The sequence below is a fragment of the Heteronotia binoei genome, chromosome 17 (assembly GCF_032191835.1).
Source record: "Heteronotia binoei isolate CCM8104 ecotype False Entrance Well chromosome 17, APGP_CSIRO_Hbin_v1, whole genome shotgun sequence".
In the NCBI taxonomy this organism is placed as follows: domain Eukaryota; kingdom Metazoa; phylum Chordata; class Lepidosauria; order Squamata; family Gekkonidae; genus Heteronotia; species Heteronotia binoei.
Window position 1 is genome coordinate 50,229,914 of NC_083239.1, and position 26,934 is coordinate 50,256,847.

Consider the following 26,934-nt stretch of genomic DNA (forward strand, 5'->3'; position numbering starts at 1 on the left):
GCATTTCAAAGGTGTGTGGTCCTTTTAAATGTGATGGCCAGAACTCCCTTTGGAGCTCAGTTATGCTGGTCACCTTTCTCCTTGCTCCACCCCCCCCCCAAAGTCTCCTGGCTCCACCCCCAAAGTCCCCAGATATTTCTTGAACTGGACTTGGCAACCCTGAGGCCATCCATATTTCAGAGAGTAGCCACGTTGCTTTTGAGTAGAACAGCAAGATTTAAGGCCAGTAGTACCTTAAGAGACCAACGTGATTTCCAGAGTTGTGAGCTTTCAGTCTGACAAACAGAGCGCTGATGCTAGAAAGCTCATACCCCCAAAAAACTCCTTTTAAAAAATTATTTCCCCCCAAAAAGGCAAATTGCAACAACGGCAGCTATAGCCTCATTGCCTATGCCTGTATCTGAAGAATTGTGCGTGTGCACAACAGATTATACCCAGAATTAAACTTTCTTGGTCGTAAATGTGCCGCTGGACTCAAACTTCGTTGTGTCTTTGCTTTCCTAAGACTTAACTGTACAGAGGTTACAGTGGGAAAACGCAACCATGCACGCGCTATCTAACTTGTATAACCCCATAACCCAACCTAATCTATATTTTAAACTATCTCGTATACACCTTCCCAAATACCATAAACCCACTGAACAGACTCCAGTATCTGTTGTACATTCTGGTAACCTTTACAGTCATTCTGGTACAATGTGAAATTTCCCAAAGTTCTGCTAATTTAGCAGCAGAGCAGTCTTTTCGAGTCCACATACATCTGTACGAAGAGAACTTATTCCTTGTCCAGATGTATGACGCTCTGTTGAGCCCCAGTTCCAGACGTGGTAACGCCTGATCCTTGAAACACTGTGCTGCAAAACCCTACTGAAGTAATAAGTATTTTTGAGAGAAGGTCATGCTTATGGGGCTATCATTCGATAAATAAACCTTTGGTAAACGGTGGAAAATGCATCACAAAATCATTTCAGTTTTCTTGTGCACACTCTTCCTGTACCTCTTGGGTCAGCCACAAGTTCTCTCAAGAGCAGTTCTGGGAGAGTTCTCTCAGCCCTACCTGCCTCGCGGCCAGATGTCTGTTGTGGAGAGAAAAGGAGATTGTGGAGAGAAAAGGAGATGTCTGTTGTGGAGAGGAAAAGGAGATTGTAAGCCGCTCTGACTCCTTTGGCTAGCGAAGGGGTGGGGTATAAATCCAATCTTTTCTTCTCCTCTTCATTGCTACCCCCAAATCATCTGGTTGGTCTGTAAGATGGTACTGGATTCAAATCCAGCTGTAAAACCTTTCGAATCGCCGCAGTGCTTCTGAACATGATGTGTCATCTCTAGGTTTGATTCCCCACTCCTCCACTTGCAGCTGCTGGAATGGTCTTGGGTCAGCCATAGCTCTCTCATGCCTAACTTCATCAGACAATGGGACGGGGTACAATGAGCAGAGCTACATAGAGCTGGTGAGCAGTGGTTAAGCATGCAAAGGGGTACAAAGTTAGAATCCAATAGCAAAACAGTGAAATTAACAAATTGAAAGAACATTTGGTCTGGATAGCATTTGCATGGGAAACCAATGAAACAGTAACGTGTCAGAATGGGACTTTCAGTTTTGTTAATTGCACTGTTTTGCCATTGGATTCTAACTTTGTACCGCTTTGCATGCTTAACCACTGCCCACCAGCTCTATGTAGCTCTGCTCACTGCCCCCCCATTCCATTGTCTGATGAAGCGTGCACGCACACGAGAGCTTACATTCTGAATAAAACTTCGTTGGCCTTCACGGTGCTACTGGACTCCCAGCTTCAGACCAACACGGCTGCCCACCTGGATCTTTCCTTCCTGCATTTACTCTTCTGCCACCGTCCCCTTAGAAGGGTAGATTGTATTCTCGGGGACAACTTCCTTCCTTCCGTTCACTCTGTGTCAGATCCCGCTTCTCTCTGCACGCACCAAGAAGGACAACGTGCCGTTCTGTCTTGGCACCAAGAAGCAAATGACCCTCTTGCCATCCGCCTCTGTCCTTCGCTAGCAAGCTTAGCACTCTATCTTGTCTCCTCTTTTCTCTCTAAAGTGTCGCTTTAAAATAAAGAGACGAGCATTTCTCTTTTAAACTTGCAACGTGGCTCTCTGAAGCTCTCTGTAAGCCGAGTAGCCTGGTGGAGAGAGGCCGCTGCGTTTGTAGCTTTATTTCAAGCACTCTGCTAAGTGGTGGATGCTGGACTAATTATGCCAGCTAACCCCGATATTTCCCATGGCAGCTGTACTCATTTTGGCCCTTTCTAGCTCGCATTTCACCTGCCTCTCCAGCGAGGTGAGAACCACCTGTCCAGCACAGGTCCCGCTGGCCAATGGTCTTACTTTCCTGGAACACGGGGTGGAAGCCACGTTGGGCGACATTTCCTAGACCTAGAAGACACACAAGTGCTACGTCCAAGAGCCACGTCTAGCTCCTAGCCACAGTATCACTGCCTGTCGTCACATGGCTGGGCAGAGATACCTCCTGGATCAGGAACTGGGATTCTGAACACAGCCACACTCCCACGATAAACTTGGGCTTTGCCTGCATCATAGGCCGGGTTCTTCTGCACACAGCCGCCATGTGCAACACACTGTGTGAGACCTGGCACAAACAGGCAGGGACTTTCCAGATGTTTTGTTCCCGGTGGGGCCACCTGTCTCAGGACCAGCGGAGGGGATTAGCCCTGCTTCTGGGCCTTGCTTTTTTAAAAAATCAGAGGTCAAGGAAGTCACTCAGGGGAAGACCGCTTTTATTGAGACAAGGCCGTACATCTGAGGAAAACGTAACCGGGAAATGTGCCTGCCTTAGCCATCGACGCAGGCCGAAGGCAAAGAGCAAAACGCTTGAGTCGCGCTCGCCATCTTGCTTCTTTCTTCTTTCCTCATCCCCTTGGGGAGCAGCACGTAGAAGCCCAGCGGCCTCTCCCTTCTGCGTCTTCCCCATCTCCTTGGAGGGACGCTGCCCCCTGATGTCGCCCAGCCCCACAGAAACTGGAGACGCACCGGGTGGAGGAGGAGCACAAAAAGTCCAGGTCATTCCGGCATGTAGAGGTTGCTTGGGGAACTGGGGTGGTCCACAGGCCGCGTCTCCAACACGACGGTGCTGGTGGAGGGAAGAGAAGCACCATCAGAGGGGAAGCAGAGCTGTGAGGGCGGGAGGCGCTGGGCTGGCCCAGCACCCTCTGTGGCCCATTCGAAGGACCAGGGATTTTTGGGTAACAGGAAGTCCTTTGCATATTAGGCCACATACCCCTGATGTAGCCAATCCTCCTGGAGCTTACAGTAGGCCCTGTAAGAGCCCTGTAAGCTGTTGAAAGCCAGTTTAGTGTAGTGGTTAAGTGCACAGACTCATATGGGAGAACCGGGTTTGATTCCCCACTCTTCCACTTGCAGCTGCTGGAATGGCCTTGGGTCAGCCATAGCTCTGGCAGAGGTTGTCCTTGAAAGGGCGGACTTTTACCTGGGAGAACTGGGTTTGATTCCCCGCTCCTCCACTTGCAGCTGCTGGAACGGCCTTGGGTCAGCCATAGCTCTCATAGGAGTTGTCCTTGAAAGGGCAGCTGCTGTGAGAGCCCTTTCAGCCCCACCCACCTCACAGGGTGTCTGTTGCGGGGGAGGAAGAAAAAGGAGATTGTGAGTCGCTCTGAGATTTGGAGTGGAGGGCAGGATATAAATCCCACATCTTCTTCTTCTAAGCTCTTGGAGGATTGGCCACATCAGGGGCGTGTGGCCTAATATGCAAAGGAGTTCCTGCTACAAAAAAAGCCCTGCCCACATTATTCAGCCCAGTATCAGTACAACACAAAGCCACGGAAAGAGAAGCAATAGGACTGGGTAGGGAATAAATATAGCAGGGGTGGCCAACAGTAGCTCTCCAGATGTTTTTTGCCTACAACTCCCATCAGCCCCAGCCATTGGCCATGCTGGCGGGAGTTGTAGGCAAAAACATCCGGAGAGCTACCATTGGCCACCCCTGAATATAGGATGGGGGTGTGGCTGAGGGAGCGTGGATATGAGGGAAACAGCATGCAGATAGGAGGATTTGGAGGAGTCGTTTGTACCTGGAGGATCCCAGCAGGCGGAAGGTCCAGCATTGGTCCTGCAACTCTTGTACTAGCTGAAAAGAGGGGTTGCAGCGTCAGGAGGGGCTGCCGCAGATGTCAGTCAGCTCCCCCCCTCCCAAATTCTATGAGAACTTCCCGCTGTCCTTCCACCCAGCCCTAAAGGGAGTTCATAGGCAGGCAAACAGATACTCTGGAAGTGGATCAGACCAAACAGGATTTTTAGAGGGGGAGAAGGAAGACTGTCCTCTATCCTAGACCATTCTTTCAGCTCCCTCTCACCAAACATCTTAGTTCGTTCGCTAGTGACCCAGGTGGTAGGAGAGGAGCTGTGGCACAGTGGTAGAGCATCTGCTTGGCAGGCAGAAGGCCCCAGGTTCAATCCCCGTCGTCTCCAGTTGAAAAGGACCAGGCAGGAGGTGATGGGAAAGACCTCACCCTGAGACCCTGGAGGAGCCAGGAAGTGGGGCTGTAGCTCAGTGGCAGAGTATCTGCTTGGCAGGCAGAAGGCCCTAGGTTCAATCCCCGGCATCTTCAGTTGAAAAGGACCAGGTAGGTGATGAGAAAGGCCTCGGCTAGAGACCCCGGAGAGCCGTTGCCCGACTGAGCAGACAATCCTGATTGTGATGAACCAAAGGTCTGATTCGGTATAAGGCAGTTTTGTGGGTTCATTTGTAAGGGAAGAACTGTGGCTCAGTGGTAGAGCGTCCAGTTACATGATCTAGCAGAAGGTGATGAAAAGACTTCACCCTGAGACCCTGGAGACCATCTGCCAGTCTGAGCGGACAATACTAACTGTGATGGACCGAGAGTCTGATTCAGCTTTGTGTGTAGCTTGGAAAGAACAGAGACAAGTGGGTACATGGGGGGGTGGATACTGGGAAGCAGAGAAAGAGAAGCTCTCAATTAGAGGGCTCCATTGCCTTGGTTCGACAGGACAGACAGGATTTATGTGAGGTTGTAGCATTCTGCGCTGTGCTGTGTCAGAAATCAAGACCCTTACCCTCACACACAACCCAAGAGGCCCAACAACATCAGAAGAGCCCTGCTGGATCAGACCAGTGTTCTGTCTCAGACAGCGGACAACCAGTTCACTTGGGACAGCCAACAACAGAGCACAGAAGCTGAGGCCTTCCCCTGATAAGAACACCAGAAAAGCCCTGCTGGATCAGACCAATAGTCCATCTAGTCCAGCATCCTGTCACACAGCGGGCAACCAGTTCCTCTGGAGGGCCAACAACAGAGCAGAGAGGCCGAGGCCTTCCTCTGAGGTTGCCTCCTGGCTCTGGGATCCTGAAGTTTAGTGCCTCTGAATGTGGAGGTTCCCCTCAGTGACCAGGGCTAGTAGCCACTGATAGACTTATCCTCCATGAATCTATCTAATCCCATTTTACAGCTGCTTATTCCTGTGGCGATCACTCCATACTCTGGCAGCGAATTCCACCTTTTAATCGCTCTCTGTGTAAAGTAGTATTCCCTTTTGTCTGTCCTGAACCTACTGCCCATCAGCTTCATCGGAGTTCTAGCGTTGCGGGACAGGGAGAAGAATTTCTCTTTTTTCTCCAACTCTCTCCACCCCATGCATAATTTACAAACCTGCCTCATGTTCCCCCTTTAGTGATCTCTATTCTAAATGGAAAGGTCCCAGACTATTCCTCCTAGGGAGCGTGCACCAACCCCCTGCCCATGTTGGTTGCCCTCCTCTGACCTTTTTCCAGCAAGGGGAGGTTCTCTTTGTACCTGGCCTGACCCGAGAGTCTTCAGCTGTACGCCGTGGCGCCAACACGCATGCAGGCGGTCCCGTGCCACTGCTGGGGAGAGACCGAGACCAGAGTTTGCTGCAGCATCCTTTTCCCAAGCAAAGGGCCGCCCAAGGTGTAGTGCCAGGATTAAGTTTCAGTGATCTAATTTCTGCAGGATTTCTCCCGTTCCATTGCAGGGTGAGGCCACCAGCTGCAAGGCATGAGGCCTTGACTGCCAATTAGAGGCCGGTGGGTTAGTAAAAGAGGAGATTCTTCCTCCTCGTCTGTCTTCTGGTTGCTTAGGCAAGGAGCTGTGGTGATCTGAGAGTCCGTAAGAGTATTCTTGCGAACCCTGGTGGATTTGGCCGGACTTGTCCCAGAAGGGAGTGCCTGTGAAACTCTGAACCTTTTCGCTCTCTGCAGTTGGCCAGAGGGTCAAGGTAAATAGACAGCTTTGAAAGCTTTTTGTTAGTTTGTGACATGGTGTTGGGAAAATACCTGTACTGTCAGAATAAATTTGGTTTAACCTTTTATTTGGGGTCAGTGGCTTGCGAAGGGACCAGTGCCTTTCAGCCCTACTTGGGAGAAAGCATGAATGCCATAAATATCTCTTTGGTCATTTGGAGATTGTTGATCCTTCAGGGGAAATTAAGGCTACCAACCCCCTGGGCCAGGTGGGGGTTCTCCCGCCCTGGGGGTTCTCAACCTGCTAGCCCACATTGGGCTGGCGGGGGGAATCTCCCTCAACGTCGCTGGCTCGATGACATCACTTGTGAGTGATGTTATTGCACCGGCAAAGTTGTGTGTGGCCGCTCTAGGCATTTCTCGGAAAACTCTATGGTTTTCCCGGATGCTCTAGCAATTGGGGAGGGCAAAACTCCATGGTACCTATTGTACCATAGAGCTTTTCCTCCCGAATTGCTAGAGCGTCTGGGAAAACCATGGAGTTTCCCCAGAAATGCCTAGAGTGGCCGTGGGCGACATTGTTGGCACGATGATGTCACTTCCAGGTGACGTCGTTACATCACGCATGCACAAAGTGCGCACGTGATAGTCGCCCGCCAGAGAAAGCAGGGGACTTGGCAACCCTAGGGGAAACAGGGTGGATTGGGTTGGTCCTGGACAAATACCAGTCTGGTGGCAGCAACCTTGAGGGAAGGTGGAAGAACTTTGCCTCTTGGGATTAGTGTTAAAGTGCCCTGGTAGTAAGTTCCTTTGACAGGTCTCCTCACAGGGAGCTGGGAGGTGGCTAGAGGGACTACTGGGCACCACCCAAGGGTAAAGCCAAACCCTCCCATGCAGGAACAGGGGCTTCTCTCGCTTGGCGTGGGAAGGAAGTCATGGGGGGGGAGTGAGTGGAGTAGGCAGAAGGAACATACCAATGGACTCCACCGCCACGTCAAAGGTGAGCTCCGGGGGACACGGAAGCAGCGAGCCCTGGAGGCTGACAAACTTGACACTTCCTGGGGAACGGAATGACAGGTTGACCATAAACCATGAGTCACCCCCAAAAGCCCAGCCCAGACGCGCCACAACAGCCTCTCCTCTCCCAACTTACTGTCCATCAGAACCATGACTCTCTCGCTGTCCAACTGGGTCACCTGGACGGGGCCGGAGCACTCATGTTCTGTGGAGAAATCTTTGCTCGTTTCTGTATCTAGCACCGGGTTGAACGATTACGAATTCCTACCTAGCTTTAGTCACCCCTGCCAGGCAGGGGTGGGGGGTGAAAGGAGAGGGAAAGGAGAAGATGGCGGGATGGAAAGGTAGGGTGTGCTCCCAGGATTTAGCTAGAGGAAGAGGGGAATCAGGCCAGCCTGAGCCTTCCTTTCTGGCATTTTAGAAGGAGGTAGGGATCCCAATCCCCTGGTCCCAGCGGGGATCCCAGATTTGAGGAGGGCTCCCCTGCGGCCAGCCAGCCGACCAGCGGGGGAAACCTCACCCCAAAATGACACTTTTGGCCATTTCCAGTAAAACCAGAAGTGGCTCGAAAAACCGGAAGCGCTGCCTAGGGTTGCCAAGTTCCATTCAAACCCCTCTCCGTGCAAACACAATATTCAAAATTTAACAATGATTAGTGTTTACTAACAAATCCAAACAGTAATAAATTCCAGTAATCTACATGATATGCAATATACAAGAAATCATCCAGGAAAAAATCCATCCACAACGCACGCCACTCCTACTGTACTTTCCATGACCAACGTCCAAATATGATTATGTTTGTTTATGGAAAGTCCGATGACTGGAACACCGGTCCAAAATCGTTTCGGGCCAAATAGCTCTTCTTCCAGGGACTGTCTTCTCAAATAATAAATTATGTATCATTTCTGAAAATCATAATCATTTCTTCATTATGTATAATTTCTGAGAACATTTTCAGAAACTGACATGAAGGTAATTTGCAGAAATGTTCCAAGATGAATTATAAATACAATACAGCAAGGCAGGAGAAATGATACGCAATGAAGAGGAGCAGTTGAATTTCGGCACTAACCTTACTTATTTTTTCCTGTATGATTTCTTGTATATTGCATTATCATGTATATTACTGGAATTTATTACTGCTTGGATTTGTTCATAAACACTAATCATTGTTAAATTTTGAATATTGTGTTTGCACGAAGAGGGGTTTGGTGACTATCCTTACAGTTGTTCCTCCATGGTCTTGGCAGCTAGTAACCTCCCCTGCATTTCCAGGCATTTCCCAACCTGCAGCTGGTAAGTTGGGGGGGGGGGGCAGGTTAAGTTGGAGAATGCCCCCTCCCCAGGGCTGGGCTCAGGTGTGGCTGCCCACACACTCAGGCACTTTGGCCGCCCCTACCGGAGTCATCCTCGATGAACCAAGAGGTGAGCGAATTGAGGTTGATGACGTGGAACTCCACCGCTTGCCTGGGCGCTCCCTTGCTCACTCCGATGCAGATCACCGGGTATTCCTCTTGGGGGGTCACCAGCATCTCGAAAACAGGCAGCGGGGAGGGCAGGGGGAAGTCGAAATACTGGCAGGAGAGGGAAGAAGGCGGATGTTATTCCCCGTCAGTGACGGCCGGGATCACAAGTCTGTGCCTTGTGTTTCCAAGGGCTCAGTGCAAGTTCAGTGTATTTTCCTGGTCTATGCAGAAGCCTTGGAAGGTGGGTCAGGATCATTCTCTGCATATTACAGGTCTGGGGGTGAGGGGTCTAGACCAGGGGTGGCCAAACTGCTGCCAAAGGTTCTAGCTCTTTCAGCATTGTGGGCCACTAGGTGGCGAGCTAGACTTGTTTTTAAGCTAACCACGAAAGTGCACACCCACGGCCAATTACTGCAAAAAAATATTTTGTATTCTTAGCAAAATGAAATAAAGTGCTTATAAGTGCTTCAAAATAATACATTTGTAATGCTGTACAGACAGTCACGATTCATAACGTGCAGACCCGAACAACTAGTCATATATCACGTTCACATATAAGCCAAAGCTTCAACATTGTCCTATATGCTTATCCATATGCTTCTTAAGCTCAGTAATGTTGTAAGGTCCAATCCAAAGAGTTCGGTGAGAAAGCGCAACAGCGGACTGGTGTCCACGCCGTTTCCCAGCGAGTTGGGCTGAGCGTTCGGGGTGACGCCAGCATCTGTGCATGACTCGAAACGAATCTGTGATTGTATCACTATCTCAACATTTTATATGCGCCTGATGAAGCTTGCTGGGAAATGGTATGGACACCGGTCTGCTGTTGGGATATGGGACAATTTTGAAGCTTTGGCTTATATGTTAACATGATTCATGGCTACTTGTTCGAGTCTGCATGTTGTGAATTGTGACCGTCTTTACAGTATTACGAATGTATTGTTTTGAAGCACTTATAAGCACTTTATTCGATTTTTCTAAGAATACAAGGTACTTTTTGCAGTCATTGGCTGTGAGCATGCGCTTCTGTGGATAGCGTTGTAGCGCAGTCTCCTCATGCATGGGTAGGTGGTTTGCCCTTGTCTGCCCCTACGTCACACCCCTGGTATTCCTTAGAAGTCGCCCTTCCAAATACTGACCCTGCTTAGCTTCCGAGACCTCGGTCGGTACTTGGATGGGAGGCCACCAAAGAAGTCCGGGGTTGCTATGCGGAGGCAGCCAAAGACGACAAACCACTTCTGAACGTCTCTCACCTTGAAAATTCCATGAGGGGTTGACATACTAAGTCCGCTGCAACTTGACAGCAATTTCCATCAGCAACAACACCTCCCTCTGCCTTTGTAATTAGGCTGGCCAATAGCCTACTGCTGAGCTTTCTTCTTTTTTTTTAAAGCAGGAACTCCTTTGTAGTTTGGTGTAGTGGCTAAGTGTGCGGACTCTTATCTGGGAGAACCGGGTTTGATTCCCCCCTCCTCCACTTGCACCTGCTGGAATGGCCTTGGGTTAGCCGTAGCTCTGGCAGAGGTTGTCCTTGAAAGGGCAGCTTCTGTCAGAGCTCCCTCAGCCCCACTCAGTTTGGTGTAGTGGTTAAGTGTGCGGGCTCTTATCTGGGAGAACCAGGTTTGATTCCCCACTCCTCCACTTGCACCTGCTGGAATGGCCTTGGGTCAGCCATAGCTCTGGCAGAGGTTGTCCTTGAAAGGGCAGCTTCTGTCAGAGCTCCCTCAGCCCCACTCAGTTTGGTGTAGTGGTTAAGTGTGTGGACTCATATCTGGGAGAACCAAGTTTGATTCCCCACTCCTCCATTTGCACCTGCTGGAATGGCCTTGGGTCAGCCATAGCTCTGGCAGAGGTTGTCCTTGAAAGGGCAGCTTCTGTCAGAGCTCTCTCAGCCCCACTCAGTTTGGTGTAGTGGTGTAGTGCGGACTCTTGTCTGGAAGAACCAGGTTTGATTCCCCACTCCTCCACTTGCACCTGCCGGAATGGCCTTGGGTCAGCCATAGCTCTGGCAGAGGTTGTCCTTGAAAGGGCAGCTTCTGTCAGAGCTCTCTCAGCCCCACTCAGTTTGGTGTAGTGGTTAAGTGTGCGGACTCTTATCAGGGAGAACCAGGTTTGATTCCCCACACCTCCACTTGCACCTGCTTGAATGGCCTTGGGTCAGCCATAGCTCTGGCAGAGGTTGTCCTTGAAAGGGCAGCTGCTGTGAGAGTACTCTCAGTCCCACCCACCTCACAGGGTGTCTGTTGTGGGAGAGGGAGATAAAGGAGATTGTGAGCTGCTCTGAGACTCTTGAGTGCAGGGTGGAATATAAATCCAATGTCGTCGTCTTCTTCATATTAGCCCACATACCCCTGATGTTGCCAATCCTCCAAGAGCTTACAGGGCTGTTAGTACAGGGCCTACTGTAAGCTCCAGGAGGATTGGCTACATCAGGGGGTGTGTGTGGCCTAATATGCAAAGAAGTTCCTGCTACACAAAAAGGCCCTGGACTACTGGGCTGCAGAGACTATTTTCAAAAACTCTGCACTCCCTGCCTCTTTCAGAAACTGTTATGTATGTGAATCAAGGTTATCTTGCTGTATACAGACTCAATTGAAGACTTGGGTGTTCCTGCCTGGCTCATTAGAGCCATATGCACTGAGCTTGGGGGCTTGGGAATAATGGACAGCCGGATTCAAATACCTACTGCCCTGGACCAATCACAAGCCCCCACCGGTTTGAATGACCCAATAACGTCCTTGCGCGGGAACCAGAGATGTGTATAAGTTTGGCCCCCAGTTCTCAGTTCAGTTAGTGCAACCACCACCATGCTGTACTCAATAAAGAGCTTGTTATCACTACCACCTTGCCTCTTCAATGCCTAAGAACCCACTATATCAGGGGTGGCCAACGGTAGGGATTTTTTGCCTACAATTCCCATCAGCCCCAGCCATTGGCCATGCTGTCTGGGGCTAATGGGAGTTGTAGGCAAAAAACCATCTGGAGAGCTACCGCTGGCCACCCCTGCACTATATTATAGAAACGTTTGCATTCTTCTCTTGAAGCCAACATCCAGGCAGGGGTGGAATTCCAGCAGGAGCTGCTTTGCATATTAAGCCACACGCACCTAATGTAGCCAATCCTCCAAGAGCTTACAAGGCTCTTTTTTGTAAGCTCTTGGAGGATTGGCTACATCAGTGGGGTGTGGCCTAATATGCAAAGCAGCTCCTGCTGGAATTCCACCCCTGCATCCAGGAGAAACTGCAATAAATGTCACTGCAAGATTCTCCACGGCAATTCTGAACCATTCCTGAAGCAGTTCAGGGCAGATATCTCCAGACTAATGTATCATTCCTCATTGTCAAATAAATTAACCTAGAAAAACTCCCATGAGCCCAAAGCAGCCCAACCCAGCCTCTGCTGGGAATGTGGGTTGATTTTCCTGTCTTTGAGCACTGAACACGACCAGACCAGACACAGCAGAAACTACTCTGTAAAAGGAGGCTGCCTGTTGTCTCTCTGACCGAGTTCCGTTTCCCCTCCCTCCTGCTGCTGCAGGGCCTTACCTTGACCAGCATGAACTTCTGCATGGGTTCATACCACTGCAGTAGGACCACCCCTGTCTCCAGTGCCCCGCACAGGTAGTGACTACCGGTCAGCTCATTCCTGGCTGCAAGGGAAACGGGAGGTGCCCAGAGTTAGCTACAAGCAGGCCTCAGATTCAGCAGGAGCTCACAGGAGCACAGCTCCTGAACCTTTCTGAGGGTTCCCCCTCTTCCTCCCCATCTACCTTGTCCACTGAATAGTGGGTGCAGCTGCATAACACTTCCTGGCTTAGGAGAGGGGCTTTGCCACACCCCCAGCAGCCCTCATTCACCCCTGGAGAAGCCCGCGCCACCCTTTCTGCACTCCTTATGCGATTTTGTGTGGTGGGTGGCTTGCTGGCCTTTTGACTGGGGGAGGGGGTGGCCCAGGAGAGCCCCTGGCGAGCGAGGTCTGCTTGGGCTGGCAGGATCTCTAGCCAGCCCAAGCAGGTCTCACTTGCCCAGGGCTCTCCTTCCTTGCATTGGGTTGCTTTTGGCTGGGGGCGGCATATGCTAATGAGTTATACTAATGAGCTCCACCACCTATTTTCCTACAAGATGACCCCTGGCTACAAGGGAGATGCAGGGTCTACTGCTGCTTCTTTGGGGGTTCAAGCCTCTTTTCGTACACAGTAGGATGTCAAACTTTGCATGTAAACGGTGAAGGGAGGGGACAGTGGCCCTTCCTCCCCATGGGAAAGAGCTGGGTTTACACTCACCAACACAACACTTCCGGCATCCTTTGGTGTCTGGAATCTTGGTAGTGGTGACATTTTTCCTGCTGGGAGGGGGGAAAGATGAGCAGACAGATTGTTGGGAAGACTTGCAGCAGGGGAGAGGGAGTCGGCAATGTTCCCTCTAATCCCCACCCCCCTCCCGCAAGTAAGCTAGGCTTGCCAGTCCCCAGATCCAGGCAGGGGATCCCCTGGTAATGCAGACTCCTCCCCACTGCTTGCCAGCAGGGGAAAGCCCCGCCCCAACAGCTATGATGTGCCTTTAGATCTCAGGCTGGGTTAGAAGCTTGCAAACTGCTTCTGTTTTGGAAGGCGTGTGTGTGTCTTTAAATCTCTGCAAGACTGAAGCTGCAGGAGGGCAGGGCAAGGAGGTGTAAGAAAGGGAACCAGAGAGCCCAGTCCCTCTGTTCTTTTTGCATCCCTTTCAGAATCTGTTTGGGATAGTAAAGAGATAGTAAAAAAACAAAACGAAAAAAGGATAGTAAAGAGCTAACTTGAACCTGATTATGGGATAGAGAAAACCTCCACCCCCTAGACCTCCCTCTCCTTAAGTTGGTTGAAATACAGCAGATAGTGACATTCAGCAAGGAGCCCTAGTGGTAGACAAAGAAAAAAGCCTCCCACCCTCTGCCACTGGAGACCCTTCTGGGGGGGGGGGGTGTTACCTAGGTAAGAGTCTGTGAGGAGCGATGACCACTGTGGGGCGCTGTTCTCTTTTGCTCTGCTCATACAAACCCAGTAAATTGTGAGAGAAGAGCTGGGGGGATTTGCCTGGAGGGAAAGCAAAGCAAAGGGAGAGGTGGAAAAGAAAGCAGCTTTAATTTTAAGGGAGACGTTTTTAATTCAATTTTAAATTATATTTAAATTATTTTTTTTACTGTTGATTGTTTTTTATGATGTAACCTGCTCTGAGCCTGTTCTACGGAAAAGGCGGGCTAAAAATCAAATCAAATAACTAAATAAAATGCCCAGGCCAGGGCAGCTGAGAACATTTTGCTGGAATCTGATAGTTACATTCAGCAAGGAGCCCTAGTGGTAGACAAAGGAAGTGGACAAACCAAAAGCTTCCCACCCTCTGCCACTGGAGACCCTTGGGGGGGGGGGGGGTGTTACCTAGGTAAGAGTCTGTGGGGAGCGATGACCACTGTGGAGCACTGTCAGAGCCTCTATGAATAAGAAAATAGTATGCTGCCGGTCGTCTACCGTGTTCGCTATAAGGTGCTGGTTATTACCTTTAAAGCCCTATATGGTCGAGGACCTGCCTACCTCAGGGACCGTCTCTCCCTATATATTCCCCGGAGAGCACTAAGATCTAGCTCCCAAAACCTCTTACAAATCCCTGGGCCAAGAGAGGCTAGACTGAAGACAACTCGGGAGCAAGCCTTTTCAGCAATGGCCCCTCGTTGGTGGAACCAACTCCCAGAGATGGTGCGAGCCCTGCGGGACTTGAATCAGTTCCGCAGGGCTTGCAAAACCTTTCTCTTCCAGCTCGCATTTAAATCAGGACCGGACCAAATTGATTAAACTGTTGTAACCTTAACCATCTTATGCACAACTGAAACTGACTGTATGACAGTATGTATAACTGTGATTGACAGTAGATATAGCACCTGTTTTATTTATTTTAACTAATTTATGTAATTGAACCGTACTTAAATCATTGTTTATTTGTTTTAACTAAATCATGGCACGCCATGTCTGTGAGCCGCCCTGAGCCCGCCTTTGGCGGGGGAGGGCGGGATATAAGAATAAAAACTAACTAACTAACTTTTCCTTCAGACTGATTTTAGTTATAACCGCATCACTGTTTTGCCATTATTTGAAAATGTTTACAACAGATGGCCATGTTTAAAAGACACCGTAATGCCCATTGGTGTGCTACGGTAATCACCATCCCATAGATCTTTTATTTGTCATCTGTTTTATTCGGAAGGGAGGTCTTGAGGGTGAAAGTTTTATAAGATTATGCATGGGATAGAGAAGGTTGAGAAAGAAGTCCTTTTCTCCCTTTCTCACAATATGAGAACTTGTGGACATTCAATGAAATTGCTGAGCAGTCAGGTTAGAACTGATAAAAGGAAGTACTTATTCACCCGAAGGGTGATTAACACATGGAATTCACTGCCACAGGAAATGGTGGCAGCTGCAAGCATAGCCAGCTTCAAGAGGGGATTGGATGAATGTATGGAGCAGAGGTTCATCAATGGCTATTAGCCACGGTGTATTGTTGGAACTCTCTGTCTGGGGCAGTGATGGTGCTTGGGGGGGAGGGGCCCACAGTGGGAGGACTTCTAGTGTCCTGGCCCCACTGATGGACCTCCTGATGGCGCCTGGTTTTTTTGGTCACACAGAGTGTTGGACTGGATGGGCCACTGGCCTGATCCAACATGGCTTCTCTTATGTTCTTAATCTGACCCTTTTTGCTGAGTCAGACTATTGCCTTCATTCTTTCACTGTATCCCTGTCATCCAGACATTTTAAATTTCAAATGTTATCCCTGAATTATTTTGCAATTGTATTAGTAATTTCATCGTGACTACACATTCTGTGTGACGCATTTCATCATTTAATACAGCAGGATTTAATAGAGATCCCTTCTATCTCACACAATAAAAAGTAGAAAAATATTTTGTCCCAAATCCAGTTCCTTATACATTCATTTCAAAGCTGATCTCAATCAGCTGAACGCTGTAATACATTTATATGCAGTACAACACATCCATATACAATTTTTAAACTTTCTCACTCTAAATGAATGGCCTGCACTCCTGTGGTCTCAACAGCAGCTTCTGCTCCAAACATCTGTAGAAGAAGAGGCTGTGAAATCCAATTCACAATCCAATTTCTGTAGATAGATTGCTCTTACAGGTATAGGAGCGAGCCAGTTGGGAAAGGTTCCCCCCCACAGTCATTTGACAATTCCATTTTGAGAAGGGCTCTAGCACAGGTGCCCAGCTTCTGCTTCGCCTAAGGAATCTTTTCCACCTTCTAATTTAATGGTTCTCAGCTGGGAAAAACAGCTCCAGTCTTGGAGAGAGGCTTCCAAGCCGTTAAAGGCAGATTTGGGATTGATGAATCTTCAGCTTGGCTCTTAAAGTTGTTCCTTAGTTCTCTCTTAAAAAGGTAAAGGGAGTCCCCTGTGCAAGCACCAGTCGTTTCCAACTCTGGCGTGACGTTGCTTTCACGTTTCCATGGCAGACTTTTTACGGGGTGGTTTCCCATTGCCTTCCCCAGTCATCTACACTTTCCCCCCTCAGCAAGCTGGGTCCTCATTTGTCCGACCTTGGAAGGATGGAAGGCTGAGTCAGCCTCGAGCTGGCTACCTGAAAACCCAGCTTCTGCCGGGATCGAACTCAGGTCATGAGCAAAGCTTAGGACTGCAGTACTGCAGCTTTACCACTCTACGCCACGGGGCTCTCTTATCTGTTCCCTAATGTCTGTTGGTATCAAGCTCTGATTTGGATGGCCCAGGCTAGCTAGCTAGTGTCTGGTCTCAGAAAGTTAAGCAGGGTTAGGCCCGGTTGGTATTTAGATGGGAGACCACCAAGGAATTCCAAGGTTGCTATGCAGAGATGGGCAATGCCAAACCATCTCTTTGTCTCTTGCCTTAATCTGGTTGGCCCAGGCTAGTCTGATCTCATTAGCTCTCAAAAGCTATGCAGGATCAGCCCTGGTTAGGGCTTGTATGGGAAACCACCAAAGAAGTCCAGGGTCGCTACACAAAGGCAGGCAATGGCAAACCACCTCTGTTTGTCACCTGCCTTGAAAACCCTATGAAGTCACCATAAATGGGTTGCAACTTGACAGCAAAAAACAACAGGGAGGGACGGTGGCTCAGTGGTAGAGCATTTGCTTGGGAAGCAGAAGGTCCCAGGTTCAATCCCCGGCATCTCCAAAAAAGGGTCCAGGCAAATAGGTGTGAAAAACCTCAGCTTGAGACCCTGGAGAGCCGCTGCCAGTCTGAGAAGACAATACTGACTTTGATGGACCCAGGGTCTGATTCAGTATAACGCAGCTTCATATGTTCAACAGGGCAAATACATTTGGAGTGATACTTTTTTACCCCTGTAACTCTCCATAAGCTAATTTAATGTGTATTAAGAACATAAGAGCCCCGTGGCGCAGAGTGGTTAAGCTGCAGTACTGCCGTCTGAACTCTGCTCATGACCTAAGTTCGATCCCAGCAGAAGCTGGGTTCGGGTAGCCGGCTCCAGGTTGACTCAGTCTTCCATCCTTCCGAGGTCGGTAAAATGAGTACTCGGCTTGCTGGGGGGAATGTGTAGATGACTGGGGAAGGCAAGGGCAAACCACCCCGTAAAAAAGTCTGCCGTGAAAATGTTGTGAAAGCAACGTCACCCCAGAGTCGGAAATGACTGGTGCTTGCACAGGGGACTACCTTTACCTTTAAGAACATAGGAGAAGCCATACAGGATCAGGCCAATGGCCCATCCAGTCCAACACTCTGTGTCACACCGTGGCCATCAGGAAATCCATCAGTGGGGCCAGGACAGTAGAAGCCCTCCAACTGTGCCCCCCCCAAGCACCAAGAATACAGAGCATCACTTGCCCCAGACAGAGAGTTCCAACAATACGCTGTGGCTAATAGCTGCTGATGGGCCTCTGCTCCATATGCTTATCCAATCCCCCCTTGAAGCTCGTAATGACTGTTGTCCGTGTAATTCCAATCCCAAATTTAATAAAGCTAATTTATTTTATTTTTAAAAAATCAACAGGTTGGTATCAAAATTAATATGCCTCCACAGAAGTCCACTGTTTTTTTTACCTTGATGCTTTGCCAGTCTCCCCGCACACACAGGAGTTCCTGAAGCTTCAACCTCATCTTTACTTCCCATGATCTTATCTGTGCCCCTCTTTCCTCCACCCCCCCATGCTTTGACCAACTCACCTGAAAGGGACATGAGGACATTCTCAATGCTGTACACCCAAGTCGTGCGGCTGTGATAGAGCTGAAGAAGAAGATATTGGATTTATACCCTGCTCTTACTCTGAATCTGAGTGGTTTACAATCTCCTTTACCTTCCTCCCCCACAACAGACATCCTGTGATGTAGGTGGGGCTGAGAGAACTCTCAAAGAAGCTGCCCTTTCAAGGACAACTCCTGTAAAAGCTATGGCTGACCCAAGGCCGTTCCAGCAGCTGCAAGTGGAGGAGTGGGGAATCAAACCCAGTTCTCCCAGATTAGAGTCCGTGCATATAAGTGGGGTTGCCAACTCTGGGTTGGAAAATTACTGGATATTTGGGAGCAGTGCTTATGGAAGAGGAAATATGGGATTTCACCTAGAATCTATGGTATACTATAGAGTTTGCCCTTTGGAGCTGCCATTTTCTCCAGAAAAACTGATCTCTGTTGTCTGGTCAGCTGTAATTCCATGAGATCTCCAGGCCCCACCTGGAGGTTGGCAACCCAAGCATAAGCACTGTCAGTCTCATCTAAGAGCTCACCTTGATGGGGTGGTTAAAGGCTGCAAAGGGTAAGTAAAAGGTAAAGGTAGTCCCCTGTGCAAGCACCAGTCGTTTTCGACTTTGGGGTGACGTTGCTTTCACAAAGTTTTCACGGCAGACTTTTTACGGGGTGGTTTGCCATTGCCTTCCCCAGTCTTCCACATTTTCCCTCCAGCAAGCTGGATACTCATTTTACCGACCTCGGAAGGATGGGTAAACCTGGAGCCGGCTACCTGAACCCAGCTTCCGCTGAGATTGAACTCAGGTTGTGAGCAGAGCTTTGGACTGCAGTACTGCAGCTTTACCACTCTGCACCACAGGGCTCTTCAAAGGGTAAGTAAGCCAGGACAAAACTTCTTATATTTTAAAATCTAGTTTATTGGGCCACTACCCTCAGAATCGGCTAGCTGCCCCTTTGGTTCCCCCACAGTGTCCTCCTGGTCCCTTCTCCTCCCACCCCAGTACCCCATCTCTCTTACCAGCTCCAGGGTTGGCTCTGGATCACTCTGGTTCAAGGCAAATATTCCCTCTTCAGCGCTCAGGATTAAATGTGGCTCTATAGAGCACAGGGAAGGGGACAGAAAGGTAGAAAATGACACACTTGAGTAATTACGATAGATCTGCACTCTTATTGAGGCTCCCCCCCCTTTCTATTGTAGACTCAAATTTGGTCTTCCCAAAGCCAAGATTCAGAAGGATTCAAATCTGGAACCCAAAGAAATCACACTATGTGGGGCTTGGGCCTGGGGTGGCCAAACTGTGGCTCAGGAGCCACATGTGGCTCTTTCACACATATTGTGTGACTCTCAAAGCCGCCACTACCCCACCAGTTGACTTGGAGAAGGCATTTCTCTCTTTAAATCAATTTGCCAAGCCAGCTGGCAGCTTGGAAAATGAATTTAAAGCTGCTTTCTTTCCCCTTCCCCTCCCATCTATTTGCCTGCCTGCCTGCCTGCCTTCCTTCCTTCCTTCCAGGTCTTAGGGGTAGGGACGGTGGCTCAGTGGTAAAGCATCTGCTTGGTAAGCAGAAGGTCCCAGGTTCAATCCCTGGCATCTCCAACTAAAAAGGGTCCAGGCAAATAGACGTGAAAACCCTCAGTTTGAGACTCTGGAGAGCTGCTGCCAGTCTGAGTAGACAGTACTGACTTTGATGGACCCAGGGTCTGATTCAGTAGAAGGCAGCTTCACATGTTCATATAAACATCTGATGTTCATGTCTTGCGGCTCTCAGACATCTGACATTTATTCTATGTGGCTCTTCCATTAAGCAAGTTTGGCCAACCCTAGTGTGGGCTAACAAGACAGCGCAGAGACCCCAGATCTACATGCCCCCCACCCACTCCCCTCAACTGGCCACACCCCTCTCGTTTTCACAAACACTGAGCACAGCAGCATGGGGATTGTAGCACGGGGAAATGGGCTGTAGGAATGCAAGAGGTTTTGGGGCAAATGCAGATGAGCAAGAGGTGAAGAAGAAATGGCTGCGCAAATGTGAAGGAGAACTCACGCCAGAGAGAACAAAGATAGAGAAACAGCAGAGGGCAGTGAAATGAAGACTAGAACCTTGACACGCCTATGAAATGTGAGAAGCAGCCAGCAAGAGGGCTGAAAGAGAGAGGCATGAGCTAGATTACCCTGTTCCCTCTGGGTTCTCTTTCCCCCCACCAACCTTTCGTGTCGGGGTGGACCCAAGAAGTAGCTGAGGTGACATGCAAAGGACACTCGTTAAAGACTTTCCTGAAGAGCGTCCTGTCCTGGAAAGAGAGAGCAATCAGCATTTCCCAACTGAAACAAATTAAAAGCTCCTGTACGTTCAAAGCACTCCTCTTTGCCTGCAGTGTCTCTCCATGATTCCCCGTTCTACTCATGCTTTCTCCTAACCAAGCTTCCCCTCTGGAAGGTAAGCCTATCACTTCTCTGCCATCAGATATCTCTGGGGCACCAAGGCAGCAGGACTGGCCAAAGGAGGCTGCTTGCTGGAGCTCTGAATGAGTCACTGTTCCTCCCAATCTACAAGCTCATGCAGAACAGCAGTTCATGCAGAGGCACAAATCTAAATCATTCTCTCTTAATACTTTAGAAACAAAACATTTTGGGACTACAAGAGGGAGATTCATCCCAGTTTTAATTCCGGAGAAAAATAAAAGAAGTGTACTCCTTGGCCAGACACTCAAGGAAAAGAGATGAAGGCACTCACTGCTTTCGGTTTTCTCCTTGGTTTGGGGGGCAGGAGGGGGGGCTCTTCCTTCTGGCGAACCGGTCGCAACTCAGGGACTGCAAGGGACAAAATGAGAATCAGTCTCTGCCATGCCTTCTGAGACCCAGGAAGGCCCAACCACCCCACAAGACGTGCCGGGGGGTGACCTAGGACAGCCTGAAGCAAGGGGCCTTCCTCCAAGGAGGCTGAAGTGGGTTCCTTATTCCCAGTTCCATATTCATGACTTATTCATGAATTCAACCAAAAACACTGAGGACAGTTTGAAAGCTCTGGACCCCATAATAGCCTGGCCCACCACATATCAAACCCCCATGTTTGGGGAACTCTCTTCTTCTAGGGCAGGGGTGGCCAACGGTAGCTCTCCAGATGTTTTTTTTGCCTACAACTCCCATCAGCCCCAGCCAGCATAGCCAATGGCTGGGGCTGATGGGAGTTGTAGGCAAAAAAACATCTGGAGAGCTACCGTTGGCCACCCCTGTTCTAGGGGACATGTGCTGGTTCCTGGTCCAAAGAGCGGTTCTCGTGCCAGCTGCTCCAAAGCAGGGTGCCCCCAGGACGCTCACAGGGCCAGCACATGGGAGTAGGCAGGGTAGGCGACTGCCTAGGGCGCCACCCCGCCTGGGGGCGCCACTCCCCTTACTCTCGCCGCTCGGCCGCCGTGCTCCTTGGAGGCCTTCCCATGAAGGTGCGGCTTGGCCACTTTCAACCCAAAAGCGGCCGGGCGCCGCTAAAACACCACGCTATACGGAGGCTCCCAAGGAAGCTTCCAAAGAGCAAGGCGGCCGCTTTCGGTGCAGGGGAAAGTGACGGCGCAGCAGCACTCTTGTGCGCTGCCCATCGCTCTCTTCCCCACACCGCCCTGCCTGATGATGTCACTTAGTGACATCATTGTGCCACACGCACAAAAAAAATATTCCAAAAGGGAGCTGGGGGCGGCACGACGCGGGGATCTGCCAGCAGAACCCCTAGCACCGGTCCTGGACACTCACATTACTTGAATTAACAGCAGCTCGCACGAGAACTGCATTTTGGACTAAGAACCAGCACATGTGCCCTAGAACAGTGGTCCCCAATCTTTTTGGCACCAGGGACCTTTTTTGTGAAAATTTTTCCACTGACCGGGGGTGGAAGGGGGGGGTGAGGATGGTTTTGAGATGACACTTATCTGGGAGAACCGGGTTTGATTCCCCACTCCTCCACTTGCACCTGCTGGAATGGCCTTGGGTCGGCCGTAGCTCTAGCAGAGGTTGTCCTTGAAAGGGCAGACTCTTGTCTGGGAGAACTGGGTTTGATTTCCCACTCCTCCACTTGCAGCTACTGGAATGGCCTTGGGTCAACCAAGGTGTATGTAATGTGGTGGTCCTTATTTTGTTTTGGGATGCAGAGAGCAAAAAGGCAAACCAGCAACTTATTCAACTTTCCGTTGGAATACAGGCCTCCTTGTGGTGCTCCTAATAGAAGCTTGTGGTGCCGGAACCAGTGTTTGTATCAGCCACCCCTGAATGTCTTCTTGCAGGGGACAATCTGCAGAGCATGGAGACATGTCATTTGGGATGGTCCAAATATTGTTTGGGGGTACAGCCTGGCAACAGTGTCTGTGTGTCTTAGCCACAGTGTATTGTTGGAACTCTATCTGGGGCAAGTGATGCTCTGTATTCTGGGTGTTTGGGGTGGGCACAGTGGGAGGGCTTCTAGTGTCCTGGCCCCACTGGTGGACCTCCTGATGGCACTTAGGTTGTTTTGGCCACTGTGTGACACAGTGTTGGACTGGATGGGCCATTGGCCTTATCCAACATGGCTTCTCTTATGTTCTTATGGGGTGTGAAGGGCAAAAAATCAAACCAGCTTTTCAGTCAAGCAGAGACTCTTGAATGTAAGGGTGTATGATATATGGTGGTCCAGATCTTATTTTGGGGTTCAGAGCTTTCAAACTCGCCTCAGTGTTTTTGGTTGAATTCACGGGTCTACTGTTCTGCTACAACATCTTCATTTGTTGAGCACAGACGGCTTCTGGTGCTGAAATCTGTCTGTCAATTTTTTTTTAGGCATGTCATACCTGATCTGGCACTAAGGTGGGAGGCCTGAGCCCCCATCCGCACTGTTTGTAGAGGGGTCCGGCCCGTCACAGGCCCGCTAGAGCACCTCCCCCAAGATCCGGATTTGGCTGAGCACCGCAAAGGGGATTGGTTGGCCACTGGTTCTTCTGAGGAGGTCCAGAGCTTGGGCTGCCGAGAGAGAGGTGGAGGGAGACTAGGGTCAGTTTAAAGGTACATGAAAAGAAGGTACAAAATCAGGGGCAATGACAGACAGCGCTTGGGCCTACTTGTGTAGGGTTGCCAAGTCCAATTAAAGAAATATCTGGGAACTTTGGGGGTGGAGCCAGGAGCAAGAGTGTGACAAGCATAATTGAACTCCAAGGGAGTTCTGGCCATCACATATAAAGGGACCACACACTTTTTAAAAATGCCTTCCTTTCATAGGAAATTATGAAGGATAGGGGCACCTTCTTTGGGGGCTCATAGAACTGGACCCCCTGGTCCAATCTTTTTGAAACTTGGGGGCTGTTTTGGAGAGAGACACTGGATGCTACACTGAAAAATTGGTGCCTCTACCTTAACATACAGCTCTCTTACCTGCGAATCAATTCTCCATTATTTCCTATGGGAATAAGTCTCCATAGGGAATAATAGAGTTCCCAGCAGACATTTCCCTCCCCTCCTCCCGCTTTCTGATGACCTAGAAGCGGGGGGAGGGCCTCCAAACTGGGAGATCCCCTGCCCCCACCTGGGGATTGGCAACCCTATACTTGTGTCTCTGTCTCGGACGAAAACAAGGAGACAGGTACCTTGCATCTGTGCCAATAAGAGCAGAAGATCATTGCTAGATTTAGGACTAAGGCTCGTCACTAACCAGTCTACTGCCAGAGGGTCATCTTCTGTTTGGTGTGTTTGTGTGTGCAAGAAAGGGGTGTGTGTGTGTGTTATTTGGATACCACCGAAGACTTACCTTGGGGGGCAGCGGGGGTGGGAGATCAGAAGATGAGGTGACACTGAAAAGTAAACAGAGGAGAAGCCACACTGTTGTCTTTCCTTCCCCACCCCAGCATAAGATGCATCACTGCAGTGAAATTTACAAATCCAAGGCAGGCTCTTTCCCACAACATGTGCATTGCAAGACAGCCTGGCTGCAGTCAGTGTGGGAATACATGCACCCAACCCTAACAGCAACAGATCCTGGAGAAATCCTCTAAGGACAACTTGATTTTGGGCTGTGCCTAGGGTCGCAGCGCCTGGCAACTGATGGAAGGCTTGTGGGTGGGAGAGAATTAAAAAGAAAAACAAGGCCTTGGTTAAATACAGGAAGATCTGACCATAGAGTTCCTTGCAATTCCTAGAGCTACTGTTGTCACTCTAAGGTAGCTCTAGGAATTGGCAGGAGCTCTATGGTAGACAAGGCCTTGTTTGTCTTCTTAATTTTTCTTCCCAGGATGACTCCTCTGCCTTGTTTGGCCCAAGTCTCCGCCCACCAGTGTAGAGTTTCCAACCTCCAGGTGGTGGATGGAGATCTCCCATTACAACTGATCGCCAAGAGACAGAGGCCAGTTTCCCTGGAGAAAATGGCTGCTTTGGAAGGTGAACTTTGTGGCATGGATGTCCCTCCCGTCCCCAAACCCTGCCTTCCTCAGGCTCCACCCCCACCCCACCCCCCAAAAAAAATCTCCAGGCATTTCCCAACCTGAATCTGGCAACTCTAACAAATGGGAATCCTAACCGGTGGATCCTAAGAACATAAGAGAAGCCCTGCTGGATCAGGCCAATGGCCCCTCCAGTCCAACACTCTGTCACACAGTGGCCAAAGAAACCAGGTGCCATCAGGAGGTCCACCAGTGGGGCCAGGACACTAGAAGCCCTCCCTGTGGCCCCCCAAGCACCAAGAATACAGAGCATCACTGCCCCAGACATAAGAACATAAGAGAAGTCATGTTGGATCAGGCCACTGGCCCATCCAGTCCAACACTCTGCACATAAGAACATAAGAGAAGCCATGTTGGATCAGGCCAGTGGTCCATCCAGTCCAACACTCTGTACATAAGAACATAAGAGAAGCCATGTTGGATCAGGCCAGTGGCCCATCCAGTCCAACACTCTGTGTCACACAGTGGCCAAAAACCCCAGGTGCCCTCAGGAGGTCCATCAGTGGGGCCAGGACACTAGAAGCCCTCCCACTGTGGCCCCCAAGCACCAAGAATACATAGCATCACTGCCCCAGACATAAGAACATAAGAGAAGTCATGTTGGATCAGGCCACTGGCCCATCCAGTCCAACACTCTGCACATAAGAACATAAGAGAAGCCATGTTGGATCAGGCCAGTGGCCCATCCAGTCCAACACTCTGTGTCACACAGTGGCCAAAAACCCCAGGTGCCCTCAGGAGGTCCATCAGTGGGGCCAGGACACTAGAAGCCCTCCCACTGTGGCCCCCAAGCACCAAGAATACATAGCATCACTGCCCCAGACATAAGAACATAAGAGAAGTCATGTTGGATCAGGCCACTGGCCCATCCAGTCCAACACTCTGCACATAAGAACATAAGAGAAGCCATGTTGGATCAGGCCAGTGGCCCATCCAGTCCAACACTCTGTGTCACACAGTGGCCAAAAACCCCAGGTGCCCTCAGGAGGTCCATCAGTGGGGCCAGGACACTAGAAGCCCTCCCACTGTGGCCCCCCAAGCACCAAGAATACATAGCATCACTGCCCCAGACATAAGAACATAAGAGAAGTCATGTTGGATCAGGCCACTGGCCCATCCAGGCCAACACTCTGTCACACAGTGGCCAAAAAAAACCCCAGTGCCATCAGGAACACAGAGCATCACTTGCCCCAGACAGAGAGTTCCAACAATAAGCTGTGGCTAATAGCCATTGATGGATTTCTGCTCCATATTTTTATCCAATCCCCTCTTGAAGCTGGCTATGCTTGTAGCCGCCGCCACCACCTCCTATGGCAGTGAATTCCATGTGTTAATCACCCTTTGGGTGAAGAAGTACTTCCTTTTACCCGTTCTAACCCGACTGCTCAACAATTTAATTGAATGCCCACGAGTTCTTGTATTGTGAGAAAGGGAGAAAAGTACTTCTTTCTCTACTTTCTCCATCCCGTGCATAATCTTGTAAACCTCTATCATGTCACCCCACAGTCGACGTTTCTCCAAGCTAAAGAGCCCCAAGCATTTTAACCTTTCTTCACAGGGAAAGTGTTCCAAATCTAGTTGCCCTTTTCTGCACTTTTTCCAATGCTTGTGAAAATGAGAGTTCTAGAGGCTTCTGGGAGACCAGTACCTTATGACTGTACAGGCTGAGCAGGCAGCAAGAAGGGCCAGAATAACAATTAGGCCAAGTAGGCACTGACCTATGGGCCCCCAAGCCTTTAGCGCCCTGGGCCGACTCCCCCCCCTCCCCGTTTCCTCCCTGCTTGCAGCCCTCCCAGCCTGCACGCACAGCCAGCAACGGAGCCACTCTTTGCCTGACTTGCCTGGTGCAGCTGCTGCTGGTGTCATTGCCAAGTTTGCCTCTCCCTCTGCAGTCAAAGGGGGCTTTCAAGAAGGTGCCTGCAGGCTGCAGCAGGGCTCTGACTCTAGATATAATTTGCAAGGGGCCCCCTGAGGTTTTGACTGCCTAGGGGCCTCCACAGGGTTTAATCTGGCACTGGCAGCAAGCTAACAGAGTGTCTATGAGCATCTACCCTCTCAAAACCCTATGAGTGGCTACTCTCAACTTCCTGCAGCTTCTTTCCCAGTCTCTTTCTGTTGTCCAACCTGAGATTGCCAGAGCTGTCCCTTTCAGGCTGGTTTTGCCCCAGTGCTTAGCCACTGGCCATCCAAGGCCATTTGGCATAACCAGAGAGAGAGCCCATGGCACATGGTCATAGCTGGAGCCAACATGAGATGGCTGTTTTGCGGAAGCACCTGCCACTTACACGTCCACATCATCGTAATCGTGGTCGGAGTCTGATGCGTCGTCCCTGTTTTTTAAAAAACAACAACAGGAAAACCATGTGACATGATGATGGAAGATGATTGGCCAGAAAAGGGGTCAGACCAAGCAGTGTCTGAAAATCTGTGGGGTGAACCAGCAGCCCATAAACCTCCTGTACCTGGTGCTAAATGCTGAGTTGTAGAGATGACTGCCAGTGCCGTAGCCAGGATCTGTGGGGAGTTCCTGTGGGCAGAAAACACAGGCCAAACTCACATGTGATG

At 50.0% G+C, this 26,934-nt stretch overlaps 1 protein-coding gene across 1 annotated transcript in view; it reads right to left on the bottom strand.

Moving 5' to 3' along the window:
* Positions 1-2,739: 2,739 nt before the first annotated feature.
* Positions 2,740-26,934, bottom strand: part of MAP4K1 (mitogen-activated protein kinase kinase kinase kinase 1) — a 55,554-nt gene continuing 31,359 nt past the window's right edge. Inside the window, exons 15-31 of the mRNA XM_060257512.1 lie at positions 26,832-26,896; positions 26,655-26,699; positions 23,682-23,724; positions 22,732-22,900; positions 20,655-20,731; positions 20,127-20,211; positions 18,937-19,013; positions 17,901-17,961; positions 13,660-13,765; positions 12,980-13,041; positions 12,243-12,346; positions 8,634-8,808; positions 7,368-7,436; positions 7,189-7,272; positions 5,808-5,878; positions 4,068-4,123; positions 2,740-3,109 (exon numbers count right to left, since the gene is read on the bottom strand). Coding sequence (XP_060113495.1) covers positions 3,040-3,109; positions 4,068-4,123; positions 5,808-5,878; positions 7,189-7,272; positions 7,368-7,436; positions 8,634-8,808; positions 12,243-12,346; positions 12,980-13,041; positions 13,660-13,765; positions 17,901-17,961; positions 18,937-19,013; positions 20,127-20,211; positions 20,655-20,731; positions 22,732-22,900; positions 23,682-23,724; positions 26,655-26,699; positions 26,832-26,896 — 1,419 coding nt within the window. The 3' untranslated portion in view covers positions 2,740-3,039. The remainder of the gene's footprint in view (positions 3,110-4,067; positions 4,124-5,807; positions 5,879-7,188; positions 7,273-7,367; positions 7,437-8,633; positions 8,809-12,242; positions 12,347-12,979; positions 13,042-13,659; positions 13,766-17,900; positions 17,962-18,936; positions 19,014-20,126; positions 20,212-20,654; positions 20,732-22,731; positions 22,901-23,681; positions 23,725-26,654; positions 26,700-26,831; positions 26,897-26,934) is intronic.